This window comes from Myotis brandtii, unplaced genomic scaffold (assembly GCF_000412655.1).
Source record: "Myotis brandtii unplaced genomic scaffold, ASM41265v1 scaffold268, whole genome shotgun sequence".
NCBI classification, from domain to species: domain Eukaryota; kingdom Metazoa; phylum Chordata; class Mammalia; order Chiroptera; family Vespertilionidae; genus Myotis; species Myotis brandtii.
This window is the reverse complement of record NW_005360187.1, coordinates 1,484,006-1,507,782: the sequence shown is the minus strand read 5'-3', so window position 1 is coordinate 1,507,782 and position 23,777 is coordinate 1,484,006. Positions and strand designations below refer to the sequence as shown.

Here is a 23,777-nt window from a genome sequence, read left to right as displayed (position 1 = left end):
TTGGCTGTGACCTTGAGCAAGTGACTTCCTCTCTCTGAGCCTTACTTTTCTCATCTGTAAAAAGGTGATGCTAATCGTACTTACTTCATAACGTTGTTTAGAAGAAGATGTGAGAAAATGCATATAAAGAATTTAGCATAGGGCTCAGTGCAGAGTAAGCACTTTGTAAATGTTAGTTATTTTTATATGCAGTCTATAAGTCATTAATACAAAGATAGCACCTATCTTTATAGGGCATGTAGTCTAAGAAGGAAATAACTTTCATAGGCCACTCACTTAGAGCACTAGTGGTGATACATTTATAATGTATAGAAGATATCTTATAATTAGTAAATTAATTCATTGAACAAATATTTATTGTCCATCTGCTAGGTGTGGCATTATGGTCAGCACCGAGTGTATAGTTTTAAGCAATTAGTCAAGTCCCTGCCTTCATGGAGCTCACATTATAGTTAGAAGGTAGACACACACTATAGATAGATAGATAGATAGATAGATAGATAGATAGATAGACAGACAGACAAGGTCTGGTGATGCTGTGTGCTAGGAGGGAAAACAGCAGGTCAGGGGACTAGAGAATGCCAGGGTGTATGTGGGGGGCCTAATTTAGATGGAGTAGACCAGGATGGCCTCCCTAAGGAATCAATTTGAGAAGAGAACTAAACCAAATAGCATCTGGTGGAAGAGCATTTTAGGCAGAGGTAAGAGCAAAGGCAACAGCCTTGAGGCAGGTATACGCTTGGTATGCCAAGAAACAGTAAGGAGGCTGGGGTCACTGAAGCCTTAATGAGTGAAGGTGAGAAGAGTGGAAAATGAAGTCTTAGAGGTAGCCAGGGGCTGGGGGTGATTTAACATTTTAAAAAATGTATATTTTTATTGATTTCAGAGAGAGGAAGGGAGAGGGAGAGAGAGATAGAAACATCAATGATGAGAGAGAATTATTAATCAACTGCCTCCTGCACACCCCACACCCGGCATGTGCCCTGACCAGGACTGGAACTGTGACCTCCTGGTTCATAGTTCAATGCTCAACCACTGAGCCATGCCATCTGGGCTGATTTTAAATTTTAACCTTCCTACGGGTTCAATTATATTTTGTGCCTGTGGCTCATCTGGGCTTTTCAGATCAGCATGAACTCCTAACTTTTTAGTGACCAAGGGCAGCGAGCAGATGCCCATTTTGAAGCAGATGGACTTGGTGAGATACATGGGAGCTCATTAGAGTTTTAAACTATTTGTGGACTCTTGGCTTTTGAAGCTGCTTAGGATTTCTCCGCACCGGGATAGGGAGAGTCATTGGCGGGGGAAGGGGGGCGTCCTGATAAATGTAAAGCAAGTTCCCTCTGTCATCGCTATCACAGAGCTTCTTCCTTAGTCATCCTTTAGTCCTATCTCTGTGCCTGACCTCTTTCTCCAGGATTGAAATAGCCCAGCATGCTGTATCCAGTGTGGTTATTGTTTGGGGACAGGAACTGTGCTGAGTGACTCACCAAAAGTAAGAGGTGAACTACTTAGCTGCACCTCACATCCACTGCTGCTGAGGATAGCAGGCCCACAGAATATGCTGACAGAGGTGCCTGGAAACAAGAGGGAAAAGTAGGTATTTCTATCAGCAGAATCTTGGGAGCGCTTCACAATGGGTGTGACACTTGAGCTCTGATATTTCAGGGTTCTTTGATTCAAAACATGTGTTTCCATAATGGTTTTAACTTCCTGCAAGTGAAGGAGACTGTGGCTCTTGCTGCAGTGGGACGGGCTGCCCTTAGGTATCAGTTTATGCTGATGGGTAGCAGGGATGGGCCATTTACTGGACATTTATGGCTCTCTTTTTTGTATATACAACATTGCTTTAGACATCTTGAGTATAAGTTCTCTACTGTTGGGTAGTAAACCAGCTCAAAACTTGGAGACTAAAAACAACTATTTTATTTGTTCATAGTTCTGAGGGTGATTAGCTTTGCCTGGGCTTGGCTGGGCTCAGCTGGGTGGTTCTGTTGCTGATCTCTTCAAGGGTCAGTCATTCATCAGGCTGCTGTCATCTGGTGAATGCAGTGATTCTGTTTGGGTTAAGGTGGCCTGTTTTTTTTTTGTCTTGGTGGTTGGTGTTGACTTTTGGCTAGGTCTCTCTTCTCATGATCTCTTATCCTCAAGTAGGGTAGCCTGAACTTTTAGCATCAAGAGAGCTAAAGTGGGAGCTCCAAGTTTGAGTTCCTCTCTTCTTTCTGATTCTTTCCCTGGCCTCAGGCAGTTTCTTCACACACATATGATGATTAATAGCTCAAGGGGGACCCTGTGCACCTCTCTTCCCTGTGAACTCTAGTTGACTTGATATTTCCAGATTTCTCTAAAATCAGAGAGACCAAAAGTCTTTGCCTGAGATCGTCCTCATTGTGCTGCAGCCTGCACACTGTCTCCAGGCATTAGGCTGAGCCAGTTATAGTGCTCACCTCATTGGATTCCCATCTCAGGGATTACTGTTCTTGAAACCATTGTTTCATATATGCTGCCCAGTTTTTGAGTTGTTTCAGGCAAGAAAGTTATTCCATCTCTGTAACTCCATCTTGGCTGGAGATAGTAGTCTCAAGAGAATATACATGGAAGTTGTAAGGCATCTTGAGCCCTAGGCTTGGAATTCACATACATCACCTCTGAATTTTATTAGTTAAAACAAGGCCAAGGGCAGCCCAGACTCAAGGGGTGGAGAAGTAGAGTGGACTTCTCGATGGGAGGAGTGATAAAGTTACATTGCAAAGGGGCATGGCCCATGGGAGGAATAATTGAAGCACTGTTTGCAAACACTCTACCCAACTGTGTGTGGACAGATAGGGTTACTTATAAGGGGAGAGCTATCATTTGCTAGTCTGCTGCTATCAACCAAGCCCTTTACACATAGCTCATCTAATCCTAATAACATTGTGAAGTGTTGTGAACTTTATAACATTAGTCACATATGGAACAAGTGTAACATTGCAAAGATCATTTTCCAGATGAGGAAACTGCCACTCCTTAAAAGATAAGTGATTTGCCTGAGGTTTTACCTGGTACTGTAGGACTTCCATGCCTGTGCTTTGAATCCACTCTTACACTTGCAACTTTTCTGTGTCCTTAGTGTTAGGTGTAGTTCTTACAAACATTAAAAACAATGCAAGCAGATGATTTCTGTCCTTTTAGGTGGTAAGTTTATTCCATTTACATTTATTATAATTACTGATGTGTTTGGATGCATTTCTACTGTTTTATTTTGCGCTTCCAATTTACCCTGCCTTTTAGAGGTCTGTTTCCTCTTTTGTTTGCATTTTAAAAAATTCTCTTTTCCTACATATTTGAAAATTATATTTCTACTCTCATCCTATTACCTTTAAAATGTAACATGTACACTAGAATTAAAGTCTATAGTTAACCTTTTTATATTCTGTCTCCTCAAAAATAAAAATCCATGAAGAATTTGGAACATTTTAACACCAACCATTTGCCCCCTGTCTTACATGTTTTTCTTTTTACATCTCCCTGGGGATATGGTAGTATTGTACTTTCCTATATTCTTTGAAATTATGCATGGCCATGTGACTGGCTTTCATCAGTGAAGTATGAGAAACAGAAAACTTAAAGAGCCAGTGTGCAGTTCACCATGTGACCTGTAGCAATTGTTGAAGAAAGTTTTGAGATGAGGTTGTTGAGCAGCTATAGACTCCCACCTAACCCCTGAAGGATATTTACCATGAGGGAGAAATAAACATTTATTGTTTGAAGCCTCAGAGATTTCGGGATTATTGCCACAGCATAAGGTGATTTCCTGACAGATAATCTCTTGACCCCCCAAATTATCTATCATTGTTAATATTATTTTATACTCGTGTCAAGTCTTCCTTCTAGGTTTTTCTGTTTTCTTGAAGAACATATTCCAGAAGTTCCTTAATGTTAGTGATGTGCTGTTAAATATATAACAGCTGGTCCCCTGAGGGCAAAAAACTCCCCTGATTTTTAGTGTTTACTCATTTCTACGGTATAAAAACTCCCACCATGGCTGACTTCAAGTTACTAACATGTTGTCAATTGACTCTCGAAATTTCTTGAAATTTGGCTCCTATCCAGCCAGTTCTATTTCAGGTGGATTATGTTATTGGTAAACTCTGTTTTTGTCTGAAGACATCTCTATTTTATCCTCATTACTGGCAGTTTAACTGGGAGTAAAATTCTAAGGTTGAGAGTTACTTTCTCAACTTTTTTTTTTTTAACCACTTTTAAACTATTGTTGCTCTCTTGAGAAGTCTATGGTCATCTTACATTATTCTTTTGCAGTTATTTTGCTCTTTCTCCTTGGTTGCTTCTAAAATCTTTTCTTTGTGTTGAGCATTCTGTAGTTTTACTTTGCTATGTTTGGGTGTGAATTTAATTTTACTTACCCTCTTGGAAAGATTTTGCTCCTCTCAATATTTAATGATAATAGAATTTTTTTAATTCAATTTTTCTTAGAAGAGTGTTTGACCTCTGGGATTCTATGTGATGTGGGTTAAGAGACTCCTACTCCAGAACATTTGTGTATTTGTTTTTGTCAAGTAGCACCTTGGGATCATTTTTATATTTAATTTTATTCTCTATTTGGGTGTTCCAAGACTTTCAGGGACTGTGAAACGAACCCCAAATTCACATGAAGGTAAATCCTTGGAGAAATTAGTTTCATCTTGCCCAGATCTCAGAGTTCAAGCTATTGCCTCGACCTTCATGGCGGGTTCAGGATAACTTGCAGGAGGGCCGACGACACAATGAATACACTATACAAGAAATATGAATTTTGAAGGCATTGGGGGGGCCAGGTGGAAACCTCTTTCGTGAAGAGGCACCAAGAGACTGGGTCCCCTCTGCTTTTTATTCACTTTGAGTACACATTTGCTCTTTAGCAATGCATACAGGCAGATCAAAGGTAACAATGTAAGGATTATCAGATCAGGAAATCGCAATCACAGCAGGAGCAAACTTGGGCTGATACTCAGCCCTGCTGGAATCAAGGTCCATTGGCCTTCCAGGGTCTCTTTTGCACTTTCATGCAAATGCTTGTCATGCTTGGGCCTCCAGCAGGCCATCATCTTCCTGTGCTGGTGCTCACCATCTCACTGATCCAGTTTTATGGAGGACTCTCCCTGCCTTCCAGATTACCTTCCCCCGCCCCTGCCTGACTCCTTGATAGCCAAATCCTCAGCAACTCTCACCAATCTGATTTTCAGTTTTCCTCTTTGCTTTGGCCCTTGAAGACCTCTCCTACATTCTTCTATGCCAGGGGTGGGCAAACTTTTGACTCGAGGGCCACAATGGGTTCTTAAACTGGACCGGAGGGCCGGAACAAAAGCATGGATGGAGTGTTTGTGTGAACTAATATAAATTCAAAGTAAACATCATTACATAAAAGGCTACGGTCTTTTTTTTTTTTTTTTAGTTTTATTCATTTCAAACGGGCCGGATCAGGCCCGCGGGCCATAGTTTGCCCACGGCTGTTCTATGCTCATCTATGCATACAAAGTGATATTTTTGTATTTTCTCTAGCTTTTCCAGGTGTTTATAGCTATCTGTTCTGCCATATTGCTAAAAATAGAAGTGCAGGATACACTCTAGGCCCCCACTATCCTTTTTCCCTTGGATTTTTTCAGTAGCTTCCTCCCTGCCTCTAATCTCCCATCCTTTCAGGCTATCTTCCAGTTCTAAAATACTCCCCTCTTCCCCAAACTTCTATTTATTTCTTTATTCATTTATTTATTTATTTTTGATTGATTAAGAGAAAGAGAGAGAGAGAGAAACATTGATTTATTGTTCCACTTGTTTGATTCTGGTATGTGCCCTGACCAGGGACTGAACCTGCAACTGCAGCCTTGGCATATCAGGATAACATTCTAACCAACTGAGCTACCTGGCCAGGACTATACATGTACCCTTTTTAATAGTAAAAAACATTCTTGTACACCCTTAAGAATGTTTGTGACAACTGTGGTGAAATAAAATCTTATTCTCTAAAAATACCTTTCAAATATCTTACTTCCTTCAGATCTTTGCTTAAATATCATGACAATGAAGAAGCATGAGACTACCTGTCCACCCTATCTAAAATTAGCACCCTCTTACCATGTTCATGTTTTATTTATTTATGTACTAGTAATACCATTTCATTATATGCTATACTTTTATTTGTTTATTGATTGTCTCCCCTTATGAGACTTTAAGTCCCACAAAATCAAGTTCTCTGTCTCTTTTGCTCATTATTATAGCCTCAATCCTAGTATTGTGCCTGACTCATAATAGATGTTCAATAGATACTTTTTGTATAAATGAATAAAAGAAAAGAAAAGTTATGTCTTACTTTTCAGGTAATTTTATTTTTTACCATTAAAATGAAAACAAAGAAATTTTAACTTTTTATAAAACTCACAGACCTTTGAGAATGCATTGGTAAGCCCAGCAACATGCAGTACGCAACACTTCATTTATACTACTTTCTGCTTTATGAAGTATGAAGGGCATTTGGGCCCTTCACTGGTGAGCATTGCCTATCACCTTTGTAGCTGCCTCCTGCCATTCTTGATGCTCATATATGCCTACCAAGCTCTCTTGGTAGGCATATATGAGCCTAATCTTTTCCTATCCAACATGCCTTGATTTCTTTACACCTCTACATCTTTGCTTATACCTGTCACCTTACCTAGAACACCTTCCCTTTTTGCTTCTGGGAAATTCTTCTTTGTTCCACTCAGAGATCACATCCTTTGTGGATTCCTTATGCTCACACCGGGCTGATGCTGCCTCCTCTGCACGGCCTCAGCACTGTGTATACACTCCCTTTGCTCACATTCCTTTCCATGGTGGTTGCTGGTCTCCACATTTATCACTTTCTCTTGACTAAGAGCTTTTCAAGGCCAAGGAAAATGTGTCCTGCTTTCTCTGTCCTTGGATCCTCAATGCCTTAGCATAGTGCTTAGCACACTGAATGAATGCTCAGTAAAGTGATTTGAATGAATGTCGCCTGGGGGTGATTGTGGCAGAAATGAACCATGAGCTTATACTCTAACTCTCTGAGTGGACTCAAATGAAGGAAGAATTCTTTGTAGCCTAACAGTTGTGAGATAGAGGGCTTGGTGGAAAAGTTTGTCATATCTTTACAAAAAACTTCTTTCCAGAAAAAAAAGCTTTCTATCTGATGAAAAGTAAGTGTTATCTTGCTTAGAAGAGTTCATTGAATAAGTTGTTAAATAATATTTAAAGATATTTTCCAGCATAATGGTGGTTTTCACTATTAATGCTAATTATAACATTAAGAGAAGTTGCTTATTCAATTCATAGACTGTACTAAGCTATATGTAAAAATATATGCATATATAAATTTACATATGTACATATATTTAAATTTGCTAATCACTACAACTGTATCATCCTCATTTTACAATAGAAGAAATTGCAGGCAAATACCTTTGCAGAGTTGAAACAGTATAGACATAAATAATAGTAGAAACAGTTCTTGCTTGAGTCCGGAACTCAGGCTCTTAACCTTTCTTCCACACTGGATTTCAACTGAATTTCAGTTACTCCTATAATAACAGAGTTTTCTTTGCCCCTTTAAAAGGTGATTTCAAAGCTTATTTAGAGAAATAAGTGAAGAGTCTTTTTGCAGACACTGCAAACTATAAACTCATTCTGTGTTTTTTTTCCACCTTAAAAAACCATAAAGCCTACAATTCTTTCCACTCTTATTTCCTTTGCATTTTTAAACTAAAGAAATGAAACATTCAGAGATACAGCAAAACGTTAACTTGCAAGCCCTTATCTCCATTGGTTTCATAAACTTCTCCTAGTCCACAGGCAAGGATGCAAATAATGATGAGAGGGATAGTCATGCATTTTAAATAGTGTACAGATGAATGGATTCAAGCTGCCATTGGCCTCCCTGTAACTTGCTGAGGGCTCTGGTATGTTGAAATTTATGTAACCCAGGACTAATAGTTCATCTTATTTAGAAAAATGGCAGTAGGACCTGGAGTTCGTAAGGTATTACATTAGAGCTTGCTTCAATTTAAATTCTTCTTCCATTCAATAATGCTTTTGTTCCGGGCCCCGCAGTGTCTGCACCGTTAGATACTTTCTTTATATCCCTGTTGGACTTGATAGGTTAGCTCTGTTCCAGACTCAAATTGGAAAGCCATTTTTTCCTCCTTTCCCAACTTTAAAAGTCTCCAATGAATTATTAAACAAAATAAATATTCAGGGATGAGAAAAGCACTTTGCAAGGCCTTGTTTAAACATATTTTTTGCTGTCCTTCTGGAGAAAATTCTATTCTCTTTCACTGGTTTAAGATTTGAAAAAGAATCTTAAAGCATCTGAAATATATGTTTATGCTCATAAATGCATACTTGGGTTTCTGAGTCTTTGCTAAGGAAAACTTTTGTTATTGATAATACACACAAAAATATCCAGATTAAAAAAAAATAATCTCAAATTGATATTATTCAAGAGTAGCATCGAGAGATCTTATTTCTCAGTGATATAACATATTCTTTCCGTGATACTATCTTTATTTTTTTTTGCTTTGGCTTACCCAATGATAGCATGGGTATTCTGTGACTTACCATTATCTTTTTCATGTTCGTAAGTGGCCCCTTCATTCTTGACATTTATCCAACACATTTTTTTGGGGGAAAGATCCTGTAAACCTTTTTCAATGTCTTTAAGCTCTCAGGTGGAAAAATGCTAAATCTTTCAAAAGTCCCTAAAGGTGTTCTTTTAAAAAAAATATATTTTTATTGATTCCAGAGAGGACAGAAGAGGAAGAGAGAGAGAAATATCAATGATGAGAGAGAATCATTGATCGGCTGCCTCCTTCACACCCCCTACTGGGGATCGAGCCCACAACCAGGGCATGTGCCCTTGACTGTAATCGAACCTGGGACCCTTCATTCTGCAGGCCGACGCTTTATCCACTGAGCCAAACCGGCTAGGGCTAAAGGTGCTCTTTAAGAAGTGCTTTCTGAGAGGGGAGTTACCTCATGCTGGTTGGAATTAAGCATGGGCTCCAGCTCCTGAAGGCTTGCAGCCATGGGCACGCTGGGTGTGGTTGCAGCAGCTGCACCATTGGAGGTACTCGGTGGAAGGGATGTGTCTGGGCCCAAGATGTTTGACTCCAGTGCAGAATCTGGCTCGTGGCAGCTGTTGCACATGCTTTGATGCTAATGATGTGGTAACAGGATCCTCCTGCAGTCCCGTGACAAATCAGACTGGTGCATGGGGCTGGGAGGGAAAGAGCAGTGACTTGGGCTTTATAACTAGCCGTGTGCCATCTCCACTGTGACTTCAGGTGAAGAATGGTCCCCTCTTTGGGCCCCTTATAAAAAGAAGCAAAGATGATTACCCTTCTGATCTTTTTCTTCACTTATGTTTAGTGATTTTATTGTTAAATACTTGCTGACTCTTTAGAATGAATATACCAGCTTGTAGCAAAACAAAGGCCATTCTTTCAAAGTATTTTATTTGCTATGGAAAAGCTAGCATCAGAAGTGACCAAGCCAAAAAGTTCTTCTGGGTTAAAGGTTTTATTTGTACATGACACAGTCCAACGTAATCTTACGTTCCCCCACTCTACTTTCATCTCTTTCCATTGCATTTTGGGAAGGTTTGTCTACTAATAACAGCAGCTTTTTAAAATGATAGGTTAATGTTGGCTGGAATGGTGCTTGCTTAGTATCTGATGTGTGCTTCCTGTTTAACCTGATCACAGTTTTGTGAGATGCATATATTATTAGCAGCTTCAAAAAGAGCTAGAAACTCTAGAGAATAGAAATACCTGTTAGTGTCAACACAGCCCACCCAAGCCTGGGGTCCCTGAAGCTGGCAAGTGATCAGGTTGACCCCATAGCTAGTGAGTCATCCAGTTGGCGCTCGGCACAAGGCTGTTTAGCATCGAAGACAGGGTTCTAATTGGACGTATTATTCTCAGTCAGATCTGTAGAACTCTCATTATTAATTATCTGACATTAATTTGAAATTTTACAAGTTCTCTTAACTAATCATGTCTGTTGCTGGTCAGAAGCTTGAACTGGCATGGTTATGTCTCTACCATCAAGATCACCCGAGTCTTGTATATATTGCCCTGTAGGAATTCCTTGCCCTGAATAAACATAACCATAGCAATATTATATCATTCACACTTTGATTCAAAACAATCTTTCACTATAGCAGTAATGGTAGTAGATTCTTCTTGGGGTCTCAGTCCACCTTTAAACAAATCTTCCCTTTGTAGTATCTCCAGATGTGCAGGGTCAGCTGATGGATTCACGGCGGACGCCTGGCCCACGCCAGGACAATTCCAGATTCTGTCCTGGTTACTTCCAGCTCAAGACCAGGTCATAAGCTTCTGGCAGCCATTCTTGCTGTGTCCATCTTCCTTCTTTTCCTGGGTTTTGTTTTCTGCTTTGATTCAGGGAGAGACTGATGTTTTTCCATACATTGTCTCCTTTAGCTTAAGTTAGGTCCAGTTGGTTTTTGTTGCTTGCAACTTAAAGAATCTTAACTAATCTAGCAGTAATGAGTTTATGTCAGGCATCTCAGCCCATTTAGGATGCTATCACAATATACCATCCTCTAGTGCTGTGGTTACGTTTATTCAGGGTGATGGTGTATTGTTAGCATCCTAAATGGACTGAAATACCTGCCATAAGCTTTCTCCCCTTCCCACCTGCCATAAACTAAAAAGTAATTAATTAATTTTTTAGAGATTGAGTGGATGAGGGAGAGAGAGAGAGAAGTTTCATCTCAGATTCTTATTGCCCCAAACTGGAAATACCCAGGACAGAATCTGGTGTGAGCTGGTATCTCAGTGTAATTTTGATTTCCATTTCCCTGATGATTAGTGATGCTGGGCATCTTTTCATGTGTATGTTGGCCATCTGTTTGTCTTCTTTGGAGAAATGTCTATTTAGCTCCTCTGCCCATTTTTTAAATTGGATTGTTTGGTGTGTGTGTTTTTTTTTAAGTTGAGTTGTATGAATATATTTGTAGATTAACTCCATATCAGTTATATAATTTACAAATATTTTCTGCCATTTAGTAGGTTGCCTTTTTGTTTTGTTGATGGTTTTCTTTACTGTGCAAAAACATTTTTGTTTGAGGTAGTCCCAGTTGTTTATTTTTGCTTTTGTTGCCTTTGCCTGAGGAGACATATCCCCCCATAATATTGCTAAGACTAATGTCTAAGAGTTTACTGCCTATGTTTGCTTCTAGGAATTTTATGGTTTCAGATCTTACATTTAAGCGTTTTATTCATTTTGTTTACTTTTGTATATGGTGTAAGAAAGTGGCCTAGTTTCATTTTTTTTGCTTGTATCTGTCCAGTTTTCCCAACACTATTTATTGAAGAGACCATCTTTTCTCCATTGTATATTCTTTCCTCCTTTCTTGTAGATTAATTGACCATATAACTGTGTTTTTATTTCTGGGCTCTCTATTCTGTTCCATTGACTTATGGGTCTGTTTTGATTTCTATAGCTTTGTAGTATAGTTTGAAATCAGGGAGCATGATACCTCCAACTTCGTTCTTTTTTCTCAAGATTGATTTAGCTATTCAGATGGTTCAATATAAATTTTAGGATTATTTGTTGTAGTTATGTGAAACATTCCATTGGTATCTTGATAAGGATTGCACTGAATCTGTAGTGAAACTTTTTTGAAATCTAGAGAAGTGCTTCTTAAACCTTCGTGTGCCTACCTGGTGGGCCATCTTGTTAAAATGCAGGTTGTGATTCTGCAGGTCTGAGGTGGGACCTGAATTCTACCTTTCTTATAAGATCCCAGGTGATACTGATGCTGCTGGCCCAATGACCATGCTCTGAGTAGAATGGAGGTTATTCCCCCTTCCCAGGGGAGGAGTGATCCATCAAGCAGAGAGAGGCAGGAGAGTACTTAGGAAAAAACTTGTTATGAAAACTTTGAATGGCAAGGCTTAGAGTTTGGTTAAGGAAACCATGTAGATAGAGCAAGGAAAAATTTGCAGTTCAATGCCTGCCATCTAGTTATTCGAAGTGATACTAGTTTAGGTAAAACCTCTTACCTGTATTAAAAATACTTAGATTAGCCCTAACCGGTTTGGCTCAGTGGGTAGAGTGTCGGTCTGCGGACTGAAGGGTCCCAGGTTCGATTCCGGTCAAGGGCATGTACCTTGGTTGTGGGCACATCCCCAGTAAGGGGTGTGCAGGAAGCAGCTGATCGATGTTTCTCTCTCATCGATGTTTCTAACTCTCTATCCCTCTCCCTTCCTCTCTGTAAAAAAATCAATAAAATATGTTAATAAAAAAATACTTAGGTTGGCCCTAGCTGGTTTGGCTCAGTGGATAGAGTGTCGTCGGACTGTGGACTAAAGGGTCCCAGGTTCGATTCCAGTCAAGGGCACATGCCCGGGTTGCAGGCTAGATCCCCAGTTGAGGGCATGCAGGAGGCAGCCAACCAATTATTCTCTCTCATCATTGATATTTCTCTCTCTCTCTCCCTCTCCCTTCCTCTCTGAAATCAATAAAAATATATTAAAAAAAGAAAAAAAATACTTAGATTAGCTCAGTGGTTGAAGGTCGACCTGTGAACCAGGAGGTCAACGTTCAATTCTCAGTCAGTGCACATGCCCAGGTTGCGGGCTCTATCCTAGGTAGGGGGTGTGCAGGAGGCAGCCGATCAATGATTCTCATCATTGATGTTTCTATTTCTCTTTCCTGCTCTCTTCCTCTCTGAAATCAATAAAATATATTTAAAAAATACTTAGATTATTAGCAGCTTTGTGTAATGAACATGTTGGAGAGGGAAGAGGAAGTGATAGGGAAGGAAACTGCAGTAAAGATTTTAAAATCCCATTTAAAGATTTGTTAAGCAATTGAAATAAAGGAGCTTGTTTTCTAGCAACTGCTTGTGATTATTAATAATGTAAAAGTTCCAACTTTAACCATAATTTCTATGATTGCATGTTTTGGGTTGCTTCTCTGAACATATTTAAAAATATCAATACTTCTGAATTTTTTTTTTTTAACCTGAACCTGGTTGAGCAGAGTCAATGGCAGGTGATGCTACTATCCTTTAGTTGTTTATGTATTACTGACTAATAGTAGGGAAAGAACCCTGATCTTCAAAACAGAAATGTTTGGTATTCCAGCAGCCCCTTGTAGAATTATTTATAGACCAGTTAATGGGTAATCAATTTTATCCGTCTTTGAGTTTGTCTTAAAACAACTGTTTCTTGTTTTCCCTTATTTAAAAAATGCCAAAGCGCTTAGCATTTAGTTTCCCACCATTACACTTATTTGATGATCAAAAATTTATGTTAATTTGGTTTTTATGCTCAAACGGGAGAAAAAATCTAATTGCAGGCCTCTAGCCACCACCTCTGTCTCAACAGTGGTGATTATGGTGGACATTTATTGAGCACTTGTATGTGCCAGGACGCTGGGTTTTGTGCTTTATGGGAACTTGTTCACTTACTTAAGCATCTCATGTGGTCTTTGTGTGAACCCTGTAAATTAGTTATGATTATTATCTCCCGTTTAAGGATGAATATTTTGACGCTCGGAGTACTTAAGTAGCTTGTCCAAGGTGACGCAGACTGTCACAGGTAGAGGTAGGACTCAAAACCCAGCTCTTCACCACTGTTCTTGGAATCCCTGAGAAGTTTAGTGATTTCCCCCAGATCACATAATTGGTTAGTAGCAAAGTTGGACTTAGAAGGTAAATCTTTAACTCTCAGCTCAGCACCATATTCTGATACTGTGCCACCTAATGGTATTGGTCTGTAATGAAAACCAGAACTCCTTGCTTATGAAAGCAGCTGCCAAGAGGGCTTTCCCATGGATGCTGTTCCCAGTGTTATGAATCTTGGCACAATGTCACATGTTATCAACCTAAGTGGGTTCCACAGTTATCTCTGACAGCACGTCTGCCCGAGGAACCCAGGGTCCCCGCATTTTGGTGCTTATAAGAATCACCCAGTGTCCTTATTCCATCCTGAAGGAGAACGCCCAGGACCATATGTCCAAATATTAATTTTTTATACTTTTCTCAGTAGAGCAACTCTTCCACAGCACACGGAGCCATATGTTTTCCGCCAACGTCTGCTGTTCGTCTTTTCACACACATGAAGGTTTGGAGCCATGAGGAGTTCTGTGCGTCCTGCCTACAGGATTACGGAAAAAGGGATCAGAGAACCTGCCCTTAAAATTTGATTAGAGACAAACTGGGAAATGACAAATAGGAAAATAAAGTCACAGAAGAAGTAGAGCAGGCCAAGTTGTCTGCAGAGAGATTCCGTTTTCTTTGAAAGAGTTATGTTAAGCCCTTGCTTGAGAAGCCGTATGGATTTATTAAAAAAAAAGTTCAAGACTTTTGGGTATAAGCCAATTCATATTTTTATATAGCTCAGAGACGGTTTTCATAGCAATGAAACCGTAAACTGCTTTATAGTACAAAACTTTATCATTTCTTTGTTTTTTCCTCATAGTGTGGAAAAGAGCTTAAGGTCACAGATTTTTCCCCCCCAAATCTGCCAGGAACTGATATTTTCCATATTTGGGGATAAGACACAGTAGATTCTAAACATCTGGCTAGTCCCTATTTAAATAATTGTGTGTTCCATGTACATCATATGAATATATATTCATTCTATTTACCTTTCTGTGCTATAGATACTCTGAAATCTGGATTAGATTCTGACTCCAGTAGCAATTGGAGGTCACCCTACTAAACATTGGCTAAGGCAAAGGATATTCCCCCTCCTCTTTCAGATAAACTCAAGTGTGGCTTAGTTTCTTTTATTTTCATGGTTCTCCTTTTCTTGAGCTTTTAAGAGTTGTGCAAAATGAAGTTCTTAGAATTGGCTGGAGGAAACCTCAATTTTAGACACTGGCCCGTATCAGCTAATGATGTGATTGCAGTCCAATCCCTTAAGCCTGCCCTATTTAATCCCTTGTGGAGTGGACGTAGTGCTGGCAGCTTCAGAGCAGTGTTGTCAGCCGAGTGACCTGGTGGATGTGAGGCATTTTTAGTTTTGGAGGACAGAACCGGGCAGAGTAATCTGAGGTCAAGGACACACTCCCCCTCCCCACCATTTCCTCACCCCCAACTTAACAGCAAAGCAAAGAGGAACGGAAACCCATTCTCCCTCACATTGTTCCCATGTGCCAACTGACTGGCAAGACAATTTCCCCTTTGGTCCTTTCATCTTCCTGCCCATATTGTACTCTCTATTTATTGAATACCCACTATGTGCTAGATTTGGGGGTATAATCCAATTTTGGCCCAGAACCTGCCCTTGAGAAGATCACTTTCTCTTTCTTTCTCCTGGAGATTACTTTTTTTTTGTAAACACAACAATGCTTTGAAAGATATATTTGCTTCTATCTGCCTGTTGCATACTGGGAGGGCCTACCAGAAAATGTAGCCTACCGTAATACCAGAAAGAGAAGTCATTGTAACCTCCTTTACTGTCTGAGACTTGGAATCAGTTGGACAGACTAATCTTTCCAGCTCCCATTTTGTTTACCTGTGTTTAAAGGGCAGACCAATGATTTTAAACCATTTTTCTTCTGTGGACTGGAGATGAGGCTAGTCTGTACTCTCCAGGGCAGAGTTCAAAGCGTGTGATTAAGTGTGGAGGGCAAAGGTTAAAAAGAGCTGGTTAAAGGCTGGGTATCCTGATAAATGTGACACATTCTCTTTGTTCTCCTAGTGGACTGACTGGAAGGAGCAGCCTGTATGTCCATGGTCACACCTGCTTTGCTTCCCTCCGTGATGTCCTCAGTGGCAGGCCATGGAGAAAGGGGTTTGCTTTCTGAGCTTTGATTCTTCGAGAGTCACTGGAGATGATCCCAGAATCAGGGTGGGGAGAAAAAAGCTTTCTGAATACTCATCCAACCACTGCCTCACTTTTGTACTTGAAGAGAATTTTTTGCCACCTGTCTCACCTGTGCCACAAGTGCTGAGTTGACAGCAGTTTGACTGGGATACAGGTACGAGGTCGGATCATGTGGTGATGTCCTTCCTGATGTAGGTGGACATTGGAAGGGCTTCTGTTTCTAGTTGTGCAGTGGAATAGAAGCCATAGAAGGAGTGTTCGAGGCTTTGGGAAGTTGAGACTGTGGTGATGACTGGGAGATTCCAAGAGATGGCCCTAGAATCCAGTCTTGCAGGTTGCTGGTTTGTAGGTAGGTACCTGATGTAGGTAACAAGCTGAAATGAATGCTCTTAATTATTGATCCAGTGGGGTTTGGGTGCCTGCCGTAAGACAAATGTGCTTTCACAGTTGAGAAGGGGAGTGATTCAGCCTGAAGGAACTGAATAATCTGGGAAGGGGGAATTGAAAACTGTGCATCATTTTTGACCCTCAGAAAAGGTCTTCGGCTTTGCAAGAGATTTCCCTTTATTGTTTATGATCTTTAGAGGTAGTTTTTATTGAGTTTGTGTTCTAATAGCTAATTCTAATTAGCTAACAGTCTAATTCCAAGGACTTAGAAAGGAGGTCTCAATAAATTGTCCCTGTCCTTGTTGTGTCCCATGCTACTTAACTATTGGACAGGACCCAGTGATGTATAAGCGAAACCATTTAGGTTATTGCTCATTCTGCCTCTAACACGACTGCCATTTCCTAAGTCATTAAAGTAGAGAGCCACCCCCTTTTTGTCTACTCTCAGGGTTTTTGGAATACACACCAGGATGGAGCCCAGGACCCCAGAAACGGAGATGTTGGCTTTGGCAGTTTGTGTGTTTTTGCACCTGACATTTAACCTGTGTGATCTGATTTTCTCATTTGTGAAATGATGTCAACATGTGAATCTTTAAGGTCTTTTTGAGCTTTAAGAGTTCTGATTCTGTGTCCTCAGCACGTCAGGTGGGTTATGTCTTTCAGAATGTGGGTTTCTGTTGCTGTTGTCACAGCAGCATATTCTACCCTATCCTGACTGATACAGTATAAGTGATTACTCTGTACTTCCTAGAGCTTTATATGTACTGTATTAGCTAATTCAATTCTCACAACAACTCTTTGTGGTAGGAATTATCACGGATATACACTTCATCTATACATTTCCACTGAAATTCCTAGAGCACAGGGGTCAAGTACTCACTTTCTCATCCATGTGCCACAGTGCCTCACAGGGTACTGATGGGTAATAAACAACTGGTACATATTTCATGATGGCCTTTATGAATTATTTTTAAAAAATATAATACACCACTTCCCTGCCCATGTGGCTCAGTTGATTGGAGCGTCACCCTGTACACCAAAAGGTTTGATTCCTGATCAGGGCACAAGACTGGGTAGGAGGTTCAATCTCTGATTGGGGTGCATACAGGAGGCAACTGATTGATGTTTCTCTTTCTCTCTTTCTCCCCTCCTCTCTCCCTAAAAATCAATAAACATAACCTTGGGTGAGGCATATATAAAGTATAAAATTAAGTAGTTTTTTAGTATATTCACAAAGTTATATAACCATCAGTACAATAAAGTTTAGAACATCATCACCCCAAAAAAGAAACCCTATACACTTTAGTAGTATCTCCTTATCTCCTCCCTATCCAGGCCGTGGCAACCACTAATTTATTTTCTGTCTCTATATATTTGCCTATTCTGAACATTTACTATCAATGGAATCATGCAATAACTGGTTTCTTTCACTTAGCACATTTTCATCTATGTTATAACATGTATCATTATTTCATTCTTCCAAGGGGTTCTCTTCTCACATTGGTAATGGTTTTGTTTCTCTGGTGTTCTCCCTGTAATTTTGGTTAAAAGGGTGACCTGGAATTAAGTGTGGGTGCTTCTGGAGTATTGTGCTTTTCTCCATGGTAATACACCCAAGACTCACTGTTTCAGGGAGATTCAGGAAAAGAAAAGGTGGAATAAACCTCACTTTAAAAAAACCATATTTATCAAGCATCAGCACTATAGATTGTGTGTAGCTTATGGGTCTTTGCTGTAAGAAGAAATTGTTTTTCTTTTTCTTTTTTTTCTCTGTGAAGGTACTTTATGTTGATTAAGTTCTTTCTGTTAAATATCCTTTGCTTGCACTGGACTTTTCTTTGTGTTGATTTTCTGCTTCATTTTTTTTTTCATTTCCCATGCTGTTCAGTTGCTGGATGCCAGAAGAACCAAGGTTTGTCCACTCTTTGCAGCTCGCTTGTTTTACTCTGCACAGCCTCACCTCCCCATGTGTTTGTCTGTCTCCGTCTGCCTTTGTTCCCTTTGCTTGCAGATGCAGTAATCCTGTTCACTAAACCTGTTCACAGCTTTATTTGTAAAAATAAAGTCCTTGTTTGTGTCTACTTGTAGTGGATGCTATTATTTTCATTTTTAAGTGGACATGCATTTATCATGGAAAATAATGGATAGTAGAATAAAGAACCCCTGAGGAAACAAGGAATACTGAGTCTGGAGCACTGTGGGCATAAAGAAGGTGTGTTGTGAGTTTCCCTCTAACCCTTCCCACTTCCTAAATTAAAACCGTAGACTGCAATTTCCCTCGTGACTGACACTGATCTACTGTTTCTGTGTATGTGTGCATTTCTTTTCTCCTAAGACATTGAGAAAGCCTCATTGAATTAACTCCCCCTCTCCATGTGCTGTCCCATGCTTCTGAAGTCACCCCGGAGGACTTCACGCTGGCCCTGTGGACCTCATGATTAACATTCCATCTTCATGGTGCGGGACCAGCACAGAGCCCTTGGCGTGGCCATTAACTTTTCTCCTTCTGTCTCCTCTCCCGCCCCGTCTTTCCATCACAGCACCTGCAGTTGACAATCCAGGCCCTTCAGGATGAGCTGCGAACCCAGAGAGACCTCAACCACCTCCTGCAGCAAGAGAGCGGCAACCGCGGCGCCGAGCACTTCACCATCGAGCTGACGGAGGAGAACTTCCGGCGGCTGCAAGCAGAGCATGACCGGCAGGCTAAGGAGCTGTTCCTATTGAGGAAGACCTTGGAGGAAATGGAGCTGAGGATCGAAACGCAGAAACAGACCCTCAATGCCCGAGACGAGTCCATTAAAAAGCTGCTGGAGATGTTACAAAGTAAAGGTTTGCCGTCCAAAAGTCTGGAGGAAGACAATGAACGGACGCGGCGGGTGGCCGAGGCCGAGTCTCAGGTCAGCCACTTGGAGGTGATTTTAGACCAGAAAGAGAAGGAAAACATACATCTGAGAGAGGTAAGAACATCCCCTTTATTGTCCCAAAGTCATATTTTATGAGTTAAGGTTTGTTATCAAGTTGTTTTCACAGGTTGGAAGACATCTACGGCCTTAAAATTCCCTTGGTCACCTGTTTTATAACCTTCCTGTCTGCTTATCACCTTCAAGCTGGAATTTTGCATTAGTTTGTTTTCTCTGCTCATCACACATATGGTCTATTATTATTTAATACGAATTCAGGGTCCAGGCGTGTGTAGCCCGTGTCAGCTCTAAGGTGGTTTACAGCTGCTTTCCCACAGATGGTCGTTTTTTCGGGGCCTTTGTACAGTACTGTTTAAGTTTTAGATGTTTACCAAAAATCATCGCTCTAGAGGAGGAAAATGAATAGGTGATTAGCAAAACAATAAACCTAACTATTTTTTTATAGCTGAACTGAGGGCAGAATTTTCAGAAAGCATATGGATAGTTCTGGAAAGCATGGTAAAACGTGCGGAGCATTTTTGAACGTTTAGATTGAAGATAATCTTTGTTGTTTGCCCTTGCATTCATCCAGGACTGAGTGTTCCATGTTTTCTATGTGTTTTGCACTTAGTGGGTTAAATCCTTCCCAGTCTTTCAGAAGCAGCCTCTCCGGCCGGCCACCACCATTGAATGTTGGGATGCTCATGTATCTGAGAATATGTGGCTGGGTGGAGCTTAGATAGAAGGCGGGTGACAGCTAAGGCTTGACACTTTTACAGCAGTTCTTTGCCACTATGATGGGTTTGTATTGCGAAAGGACCATGTAAGCAACTTGCTGTGGGAGACACAGACCTCACAGAAAATAGTAGCCAGTAAAATGGCATGAAGTAAAATTTCAAATTATGCTACAGCAACAAATAAAAATTCCAAAAGGTATTTGCTTCTAGGCCAAACTAGATTTCCTGGCATTCTATACCTGCTCAGATGGGCAGCCTTCCCATGAGTCACTCGTTTCATTGTTCAGAAAAAATGGCTTTCATGTTGGGACTTACTAATACAGAAGCCCCCAGGGGTTTTCTCTGATATAGATTGTATTTGCTTAGACCATTTGAACAGAATTTTGTGTTCTCAGACTTAATGTCCTCAGTGTTCATTCTCTCTTGTTTTGTTTTTATGAGACCTTAGCATTATGCTTAAGAAACCACATGGCTTGGGTTCACATTGAGATGCTTAGAAAGGTGTTTTGTTGGACCTGGTTTTCCTGTTCATATTCCAAGAAGGTTGGTTGTGGTGAGCAGACTTCTAAGATGGCCACAATGATCCCGAATGCCCTTGTGTAATCCCCTCCCCTTGAGTATAAGTTGAACCCAGTGACTTGTTTCTAAACAGTGGAGAATGCCAAAGGTAATGGGATGCCAGTGACACTTCCATGATTAAGTTACATAAGACTGTTACTTCCATCTTGTTAACAGACTCTATTGCCTTCTATCATGTGGGAGATGTCCTTGTGGTAAGGAACCAGGGGCAGCCTTCAGCCAATACCCAGTGAGGAACTGAGACTCTCACTACAAAGTCACAAAGAACTGAAAACTGCCAACAACCACTTAGTGAGCTTGGAAGTGGATCCTTCCCTAGTTGAGCCTTCAGATGAGATGGGAGGCTATGGGCTGACACCTGGACTAGAGCTTTGTGAGAAACTCTGAAGCAGAGTACCCAGCTAAGCTGTACCTGGTTTCCTGATCCACAGAAACTGTGAGATAATAAATATGTGTTGTTTTAAGCTGTTTAATTTTGGGGGTAATAGTTATATAGCAATAGGTAGCTGATACAGTGAATTAGAAGCTAGTCTCTTCCTGCCTTACTCCATAGACTTTCCATATAGTTTACAAAAGAGAAGCAAAAATCATTGGCATGTTATCACTTGCATGTAGAGTGACTGTGGATTTTGAATTTTGGGTGTGTCATCTCAAAATTCTGGTTTGTAGATTGCTGTACTTGAAAAACACAGATGCTTTGCTTTCGGTGCCAAGGGGTCATGTTGCATGTACAGCAAGCCTGTGGTGCCAGAGAAACCCCCATCTGCAGCATTGACCTTCACTCTATGTTGGAATCTTGGGGTCAGGATAAGAGTCACTCTTATTCTGTTATCAGATTCTGCTCATTGGTGGCACTTAATAGATGGTCCCTTGATTCTCTTGTGTGGATGCCTCCATTTAAATAAATCTAAACTAAACTTAGTTTGTGTTTTATGAGGTTAGTTGGTCCTCACAATGTTCATATCTGGATATAGATCATGTTTAGAGCCTTAAACACCAGTCTGAGAGTTCACAGAAAATGTAGCCCAACACATCCAACTAGTTTCCTTGAGTATCAGACCAGGCAGTGGGTAGTCCTTATTTTGACTCATAAAAAAAGGGAGAATGTGGAAAAAATATCCCTCTATAAAAATTTTATTTTAGAGGCAGCTGATCAAATGATTCTCTCTCATCATTGATGTTTCTTTCTCTCACTCTCCCTTTCTCTCTAAAATCAATAAAAAAATTAAATTTTGAAAAATTTTAAACTTCAACTCAACAAACAAAACTTGGAGGCCTGAAAAGACCCTTCCCCAGAGAAGACTTGTACTGTCTTGTGAGAGCCCTATGTTTTATTTTCTGGAATTTTGTGAGCCTACTTTTAAACCATTGATAACTGAAATTGGTCATGGTGGGAGTATTCACACCATGGAAATTGGTAAAATGCTACCTGCACTCCCCCCACCTGCCCCATTCCTGCAAGCCCATTTACCAACACATCTCTAAATAAATGCCATTAAATGTTTGTTCATGATACAGCAAGAAGAGGCAAGTTAAATAGTGTCAGAATTTCGAATGCATTAACCACATCATTCATCAAAAGTCTTCAAAACTGTCTAGATTGATGCTCATGTGTCAGGCATTACAAAGAATGATTTATGTGATTCACATCTAATTCTCACAGCCACCTCATTCATTCATTCATTCACTCATCCATCCATCCATCCATCCATCCATCCATCCATCCAATGAATATGTATTTGAGGATGTGTTTTGGGATAGAGCAATGATAAATGATAACGTTTGACTACATGGTGCTTGTATTCTATTGGGGTCAACTAGTGTACAAATACCTATTTAACAGTTAAACAGAGAAGTATCATGAGGAAAAGAAGAGGATGAAGAACTAGTGACTTGGGTGGGACCAACTTCATATTGGTGGTCAGGGAAGGCCTCTTGGAGGGGGTGTCATTGTGAACTGAGATCTGAGTGACAAAAAGGAACTTGCTGTGGGAGACACAGACCTCACAAAAAATAGTAGGCAGTAAAATGGCATGAAGTAAATAAGGCTCTCAGCAGACAGCTGCATTCATATTGGAAGACCCACACCTAAGAGCTAGCTGCTATTGTTGTGACCATTTTTACCTGGGGAAACTGAGGGACAAGTGATGTTAAGAAGCGTGCCCATAACTAACAAGTGGTTATGCTGGTATTCGAATCAGGCTGACATCAGAGTCTTAGCTACTGGACCATTTCATTATATCTATTTTCTAGAAAAATCTTTCTCTAAGAGAAAACAGACTGCAGGGCCAAATAAACGTGGGAAAATGCTGGATTCATAGAGTTTACTGCAAATATGCATCAGTCATTTCCAAGGAGGGGACTAGGGAAGGCAGAACTTCTCACACTTATCTTATTTGACTTGCTTTTCTCTGTTGCACTGGTGTTCTTTGTGAAACACCTTGGAAAAGTGCTATGCTAGAAAATAAAAATTGTGCTCTTAATTTGTGACCTGCAAAATATGTAATAATATACAAAGAGTTGTTTCCCATGGCCAAATAACAGTAATTTTCTCCATTAGTTGTTCCAGAAGGTAGTTTATTGTAAGCTGTTTCTATATCTCTACTGAGTTTTAGAGTGTTCTTCTGTTAGGGAGTTTCTTTATTTTTGGTTGAAAAATGTGGCTGACTGCTTTTGATATTAAGAGTAACCCAGCTGAATTAAGAATTTGCCTGACCTCAGTTAATTTAAATGAATCTAAAATAGGATTTAAAATATACTTGCAGTTTTAAGTTCAGTGTGTTCCTGATTTCTTTTTCACTTTGCACAGTTCGACTCTGTTGGGGCTAGATGGCGTAATGCTCAGGAATAGAGATCTAGTGGTTTTATGATTCATTTTTAGGCAAAGGTGTTGGACCTCGTATAAACCCCATCTCCTGGAGTACTGGCCTTGTGCAGCCTATTGTTTTGGGAGATTTCGAGTTGGCAAGAGTTGCATACGGGAGAGTCAGATTGCTTTAGTGTCTCCTGTTTCAGTGGTCTGGAAAAGGCTGAGGGTGAAACCACTTCTGTGCCTGGCAGGAAACAACAACAGAAAGATTATGATCTCAACTTATTTGGAAGACCAAGATGATTGCCCAAGAACTACAACGGATGTGCTAATGTGAGCTGAAGTGTTGGCTGAAATGCAGCATTACTCACTGGTGTTGTCTGATGCTTTTGCATCCAGGTTGATTTGATCAGACATTGTTTGATGTAGTAATAGTTTACCTTGTTCTCTAGCTTTTTCTGCAGAGAACATATTGTTCCATGTAAAGGTTTTAGTAATCAAGGACCCAAAA

General features: G+C 40.3%; 1 protein-coding gene across 12 annotated transcripts in view; it reads left to right on the top strand.

Annotated features, from left to right (window-relative positions):
• ERC2 (ELKS/RAB6-interacting/CAST family member 2) overlaps window positions 1-23,777 on the top strand; it is an 846,554-nt gene that overhangs the window by 98,828 nt on the left and 723,949 nt on the right. For 7 of the 12 annotated variants that reach the window (XM_014541318.1, XM_014541317.1, XM_014541316.1 and 4 more), the window contains exons 2-3: window positions 18,130-18,153; window positions 18,782-19,198. In XM_014541318.1, the coding sequence (XP_014396804.1) occupies window positions 18,130-18,153; window positions 18,782-19,198 (441 nt within the window). The remainder of the gene's footprint in view (window positions 1-18,129; window positions 18,154-18,781; window positions 19,199-23,777) is intronic. The other 5 variants (XM_014541327.1, XM_014541320.1, XM_014541325.1 and 2 more) reach the window with 1 other exon arrangement.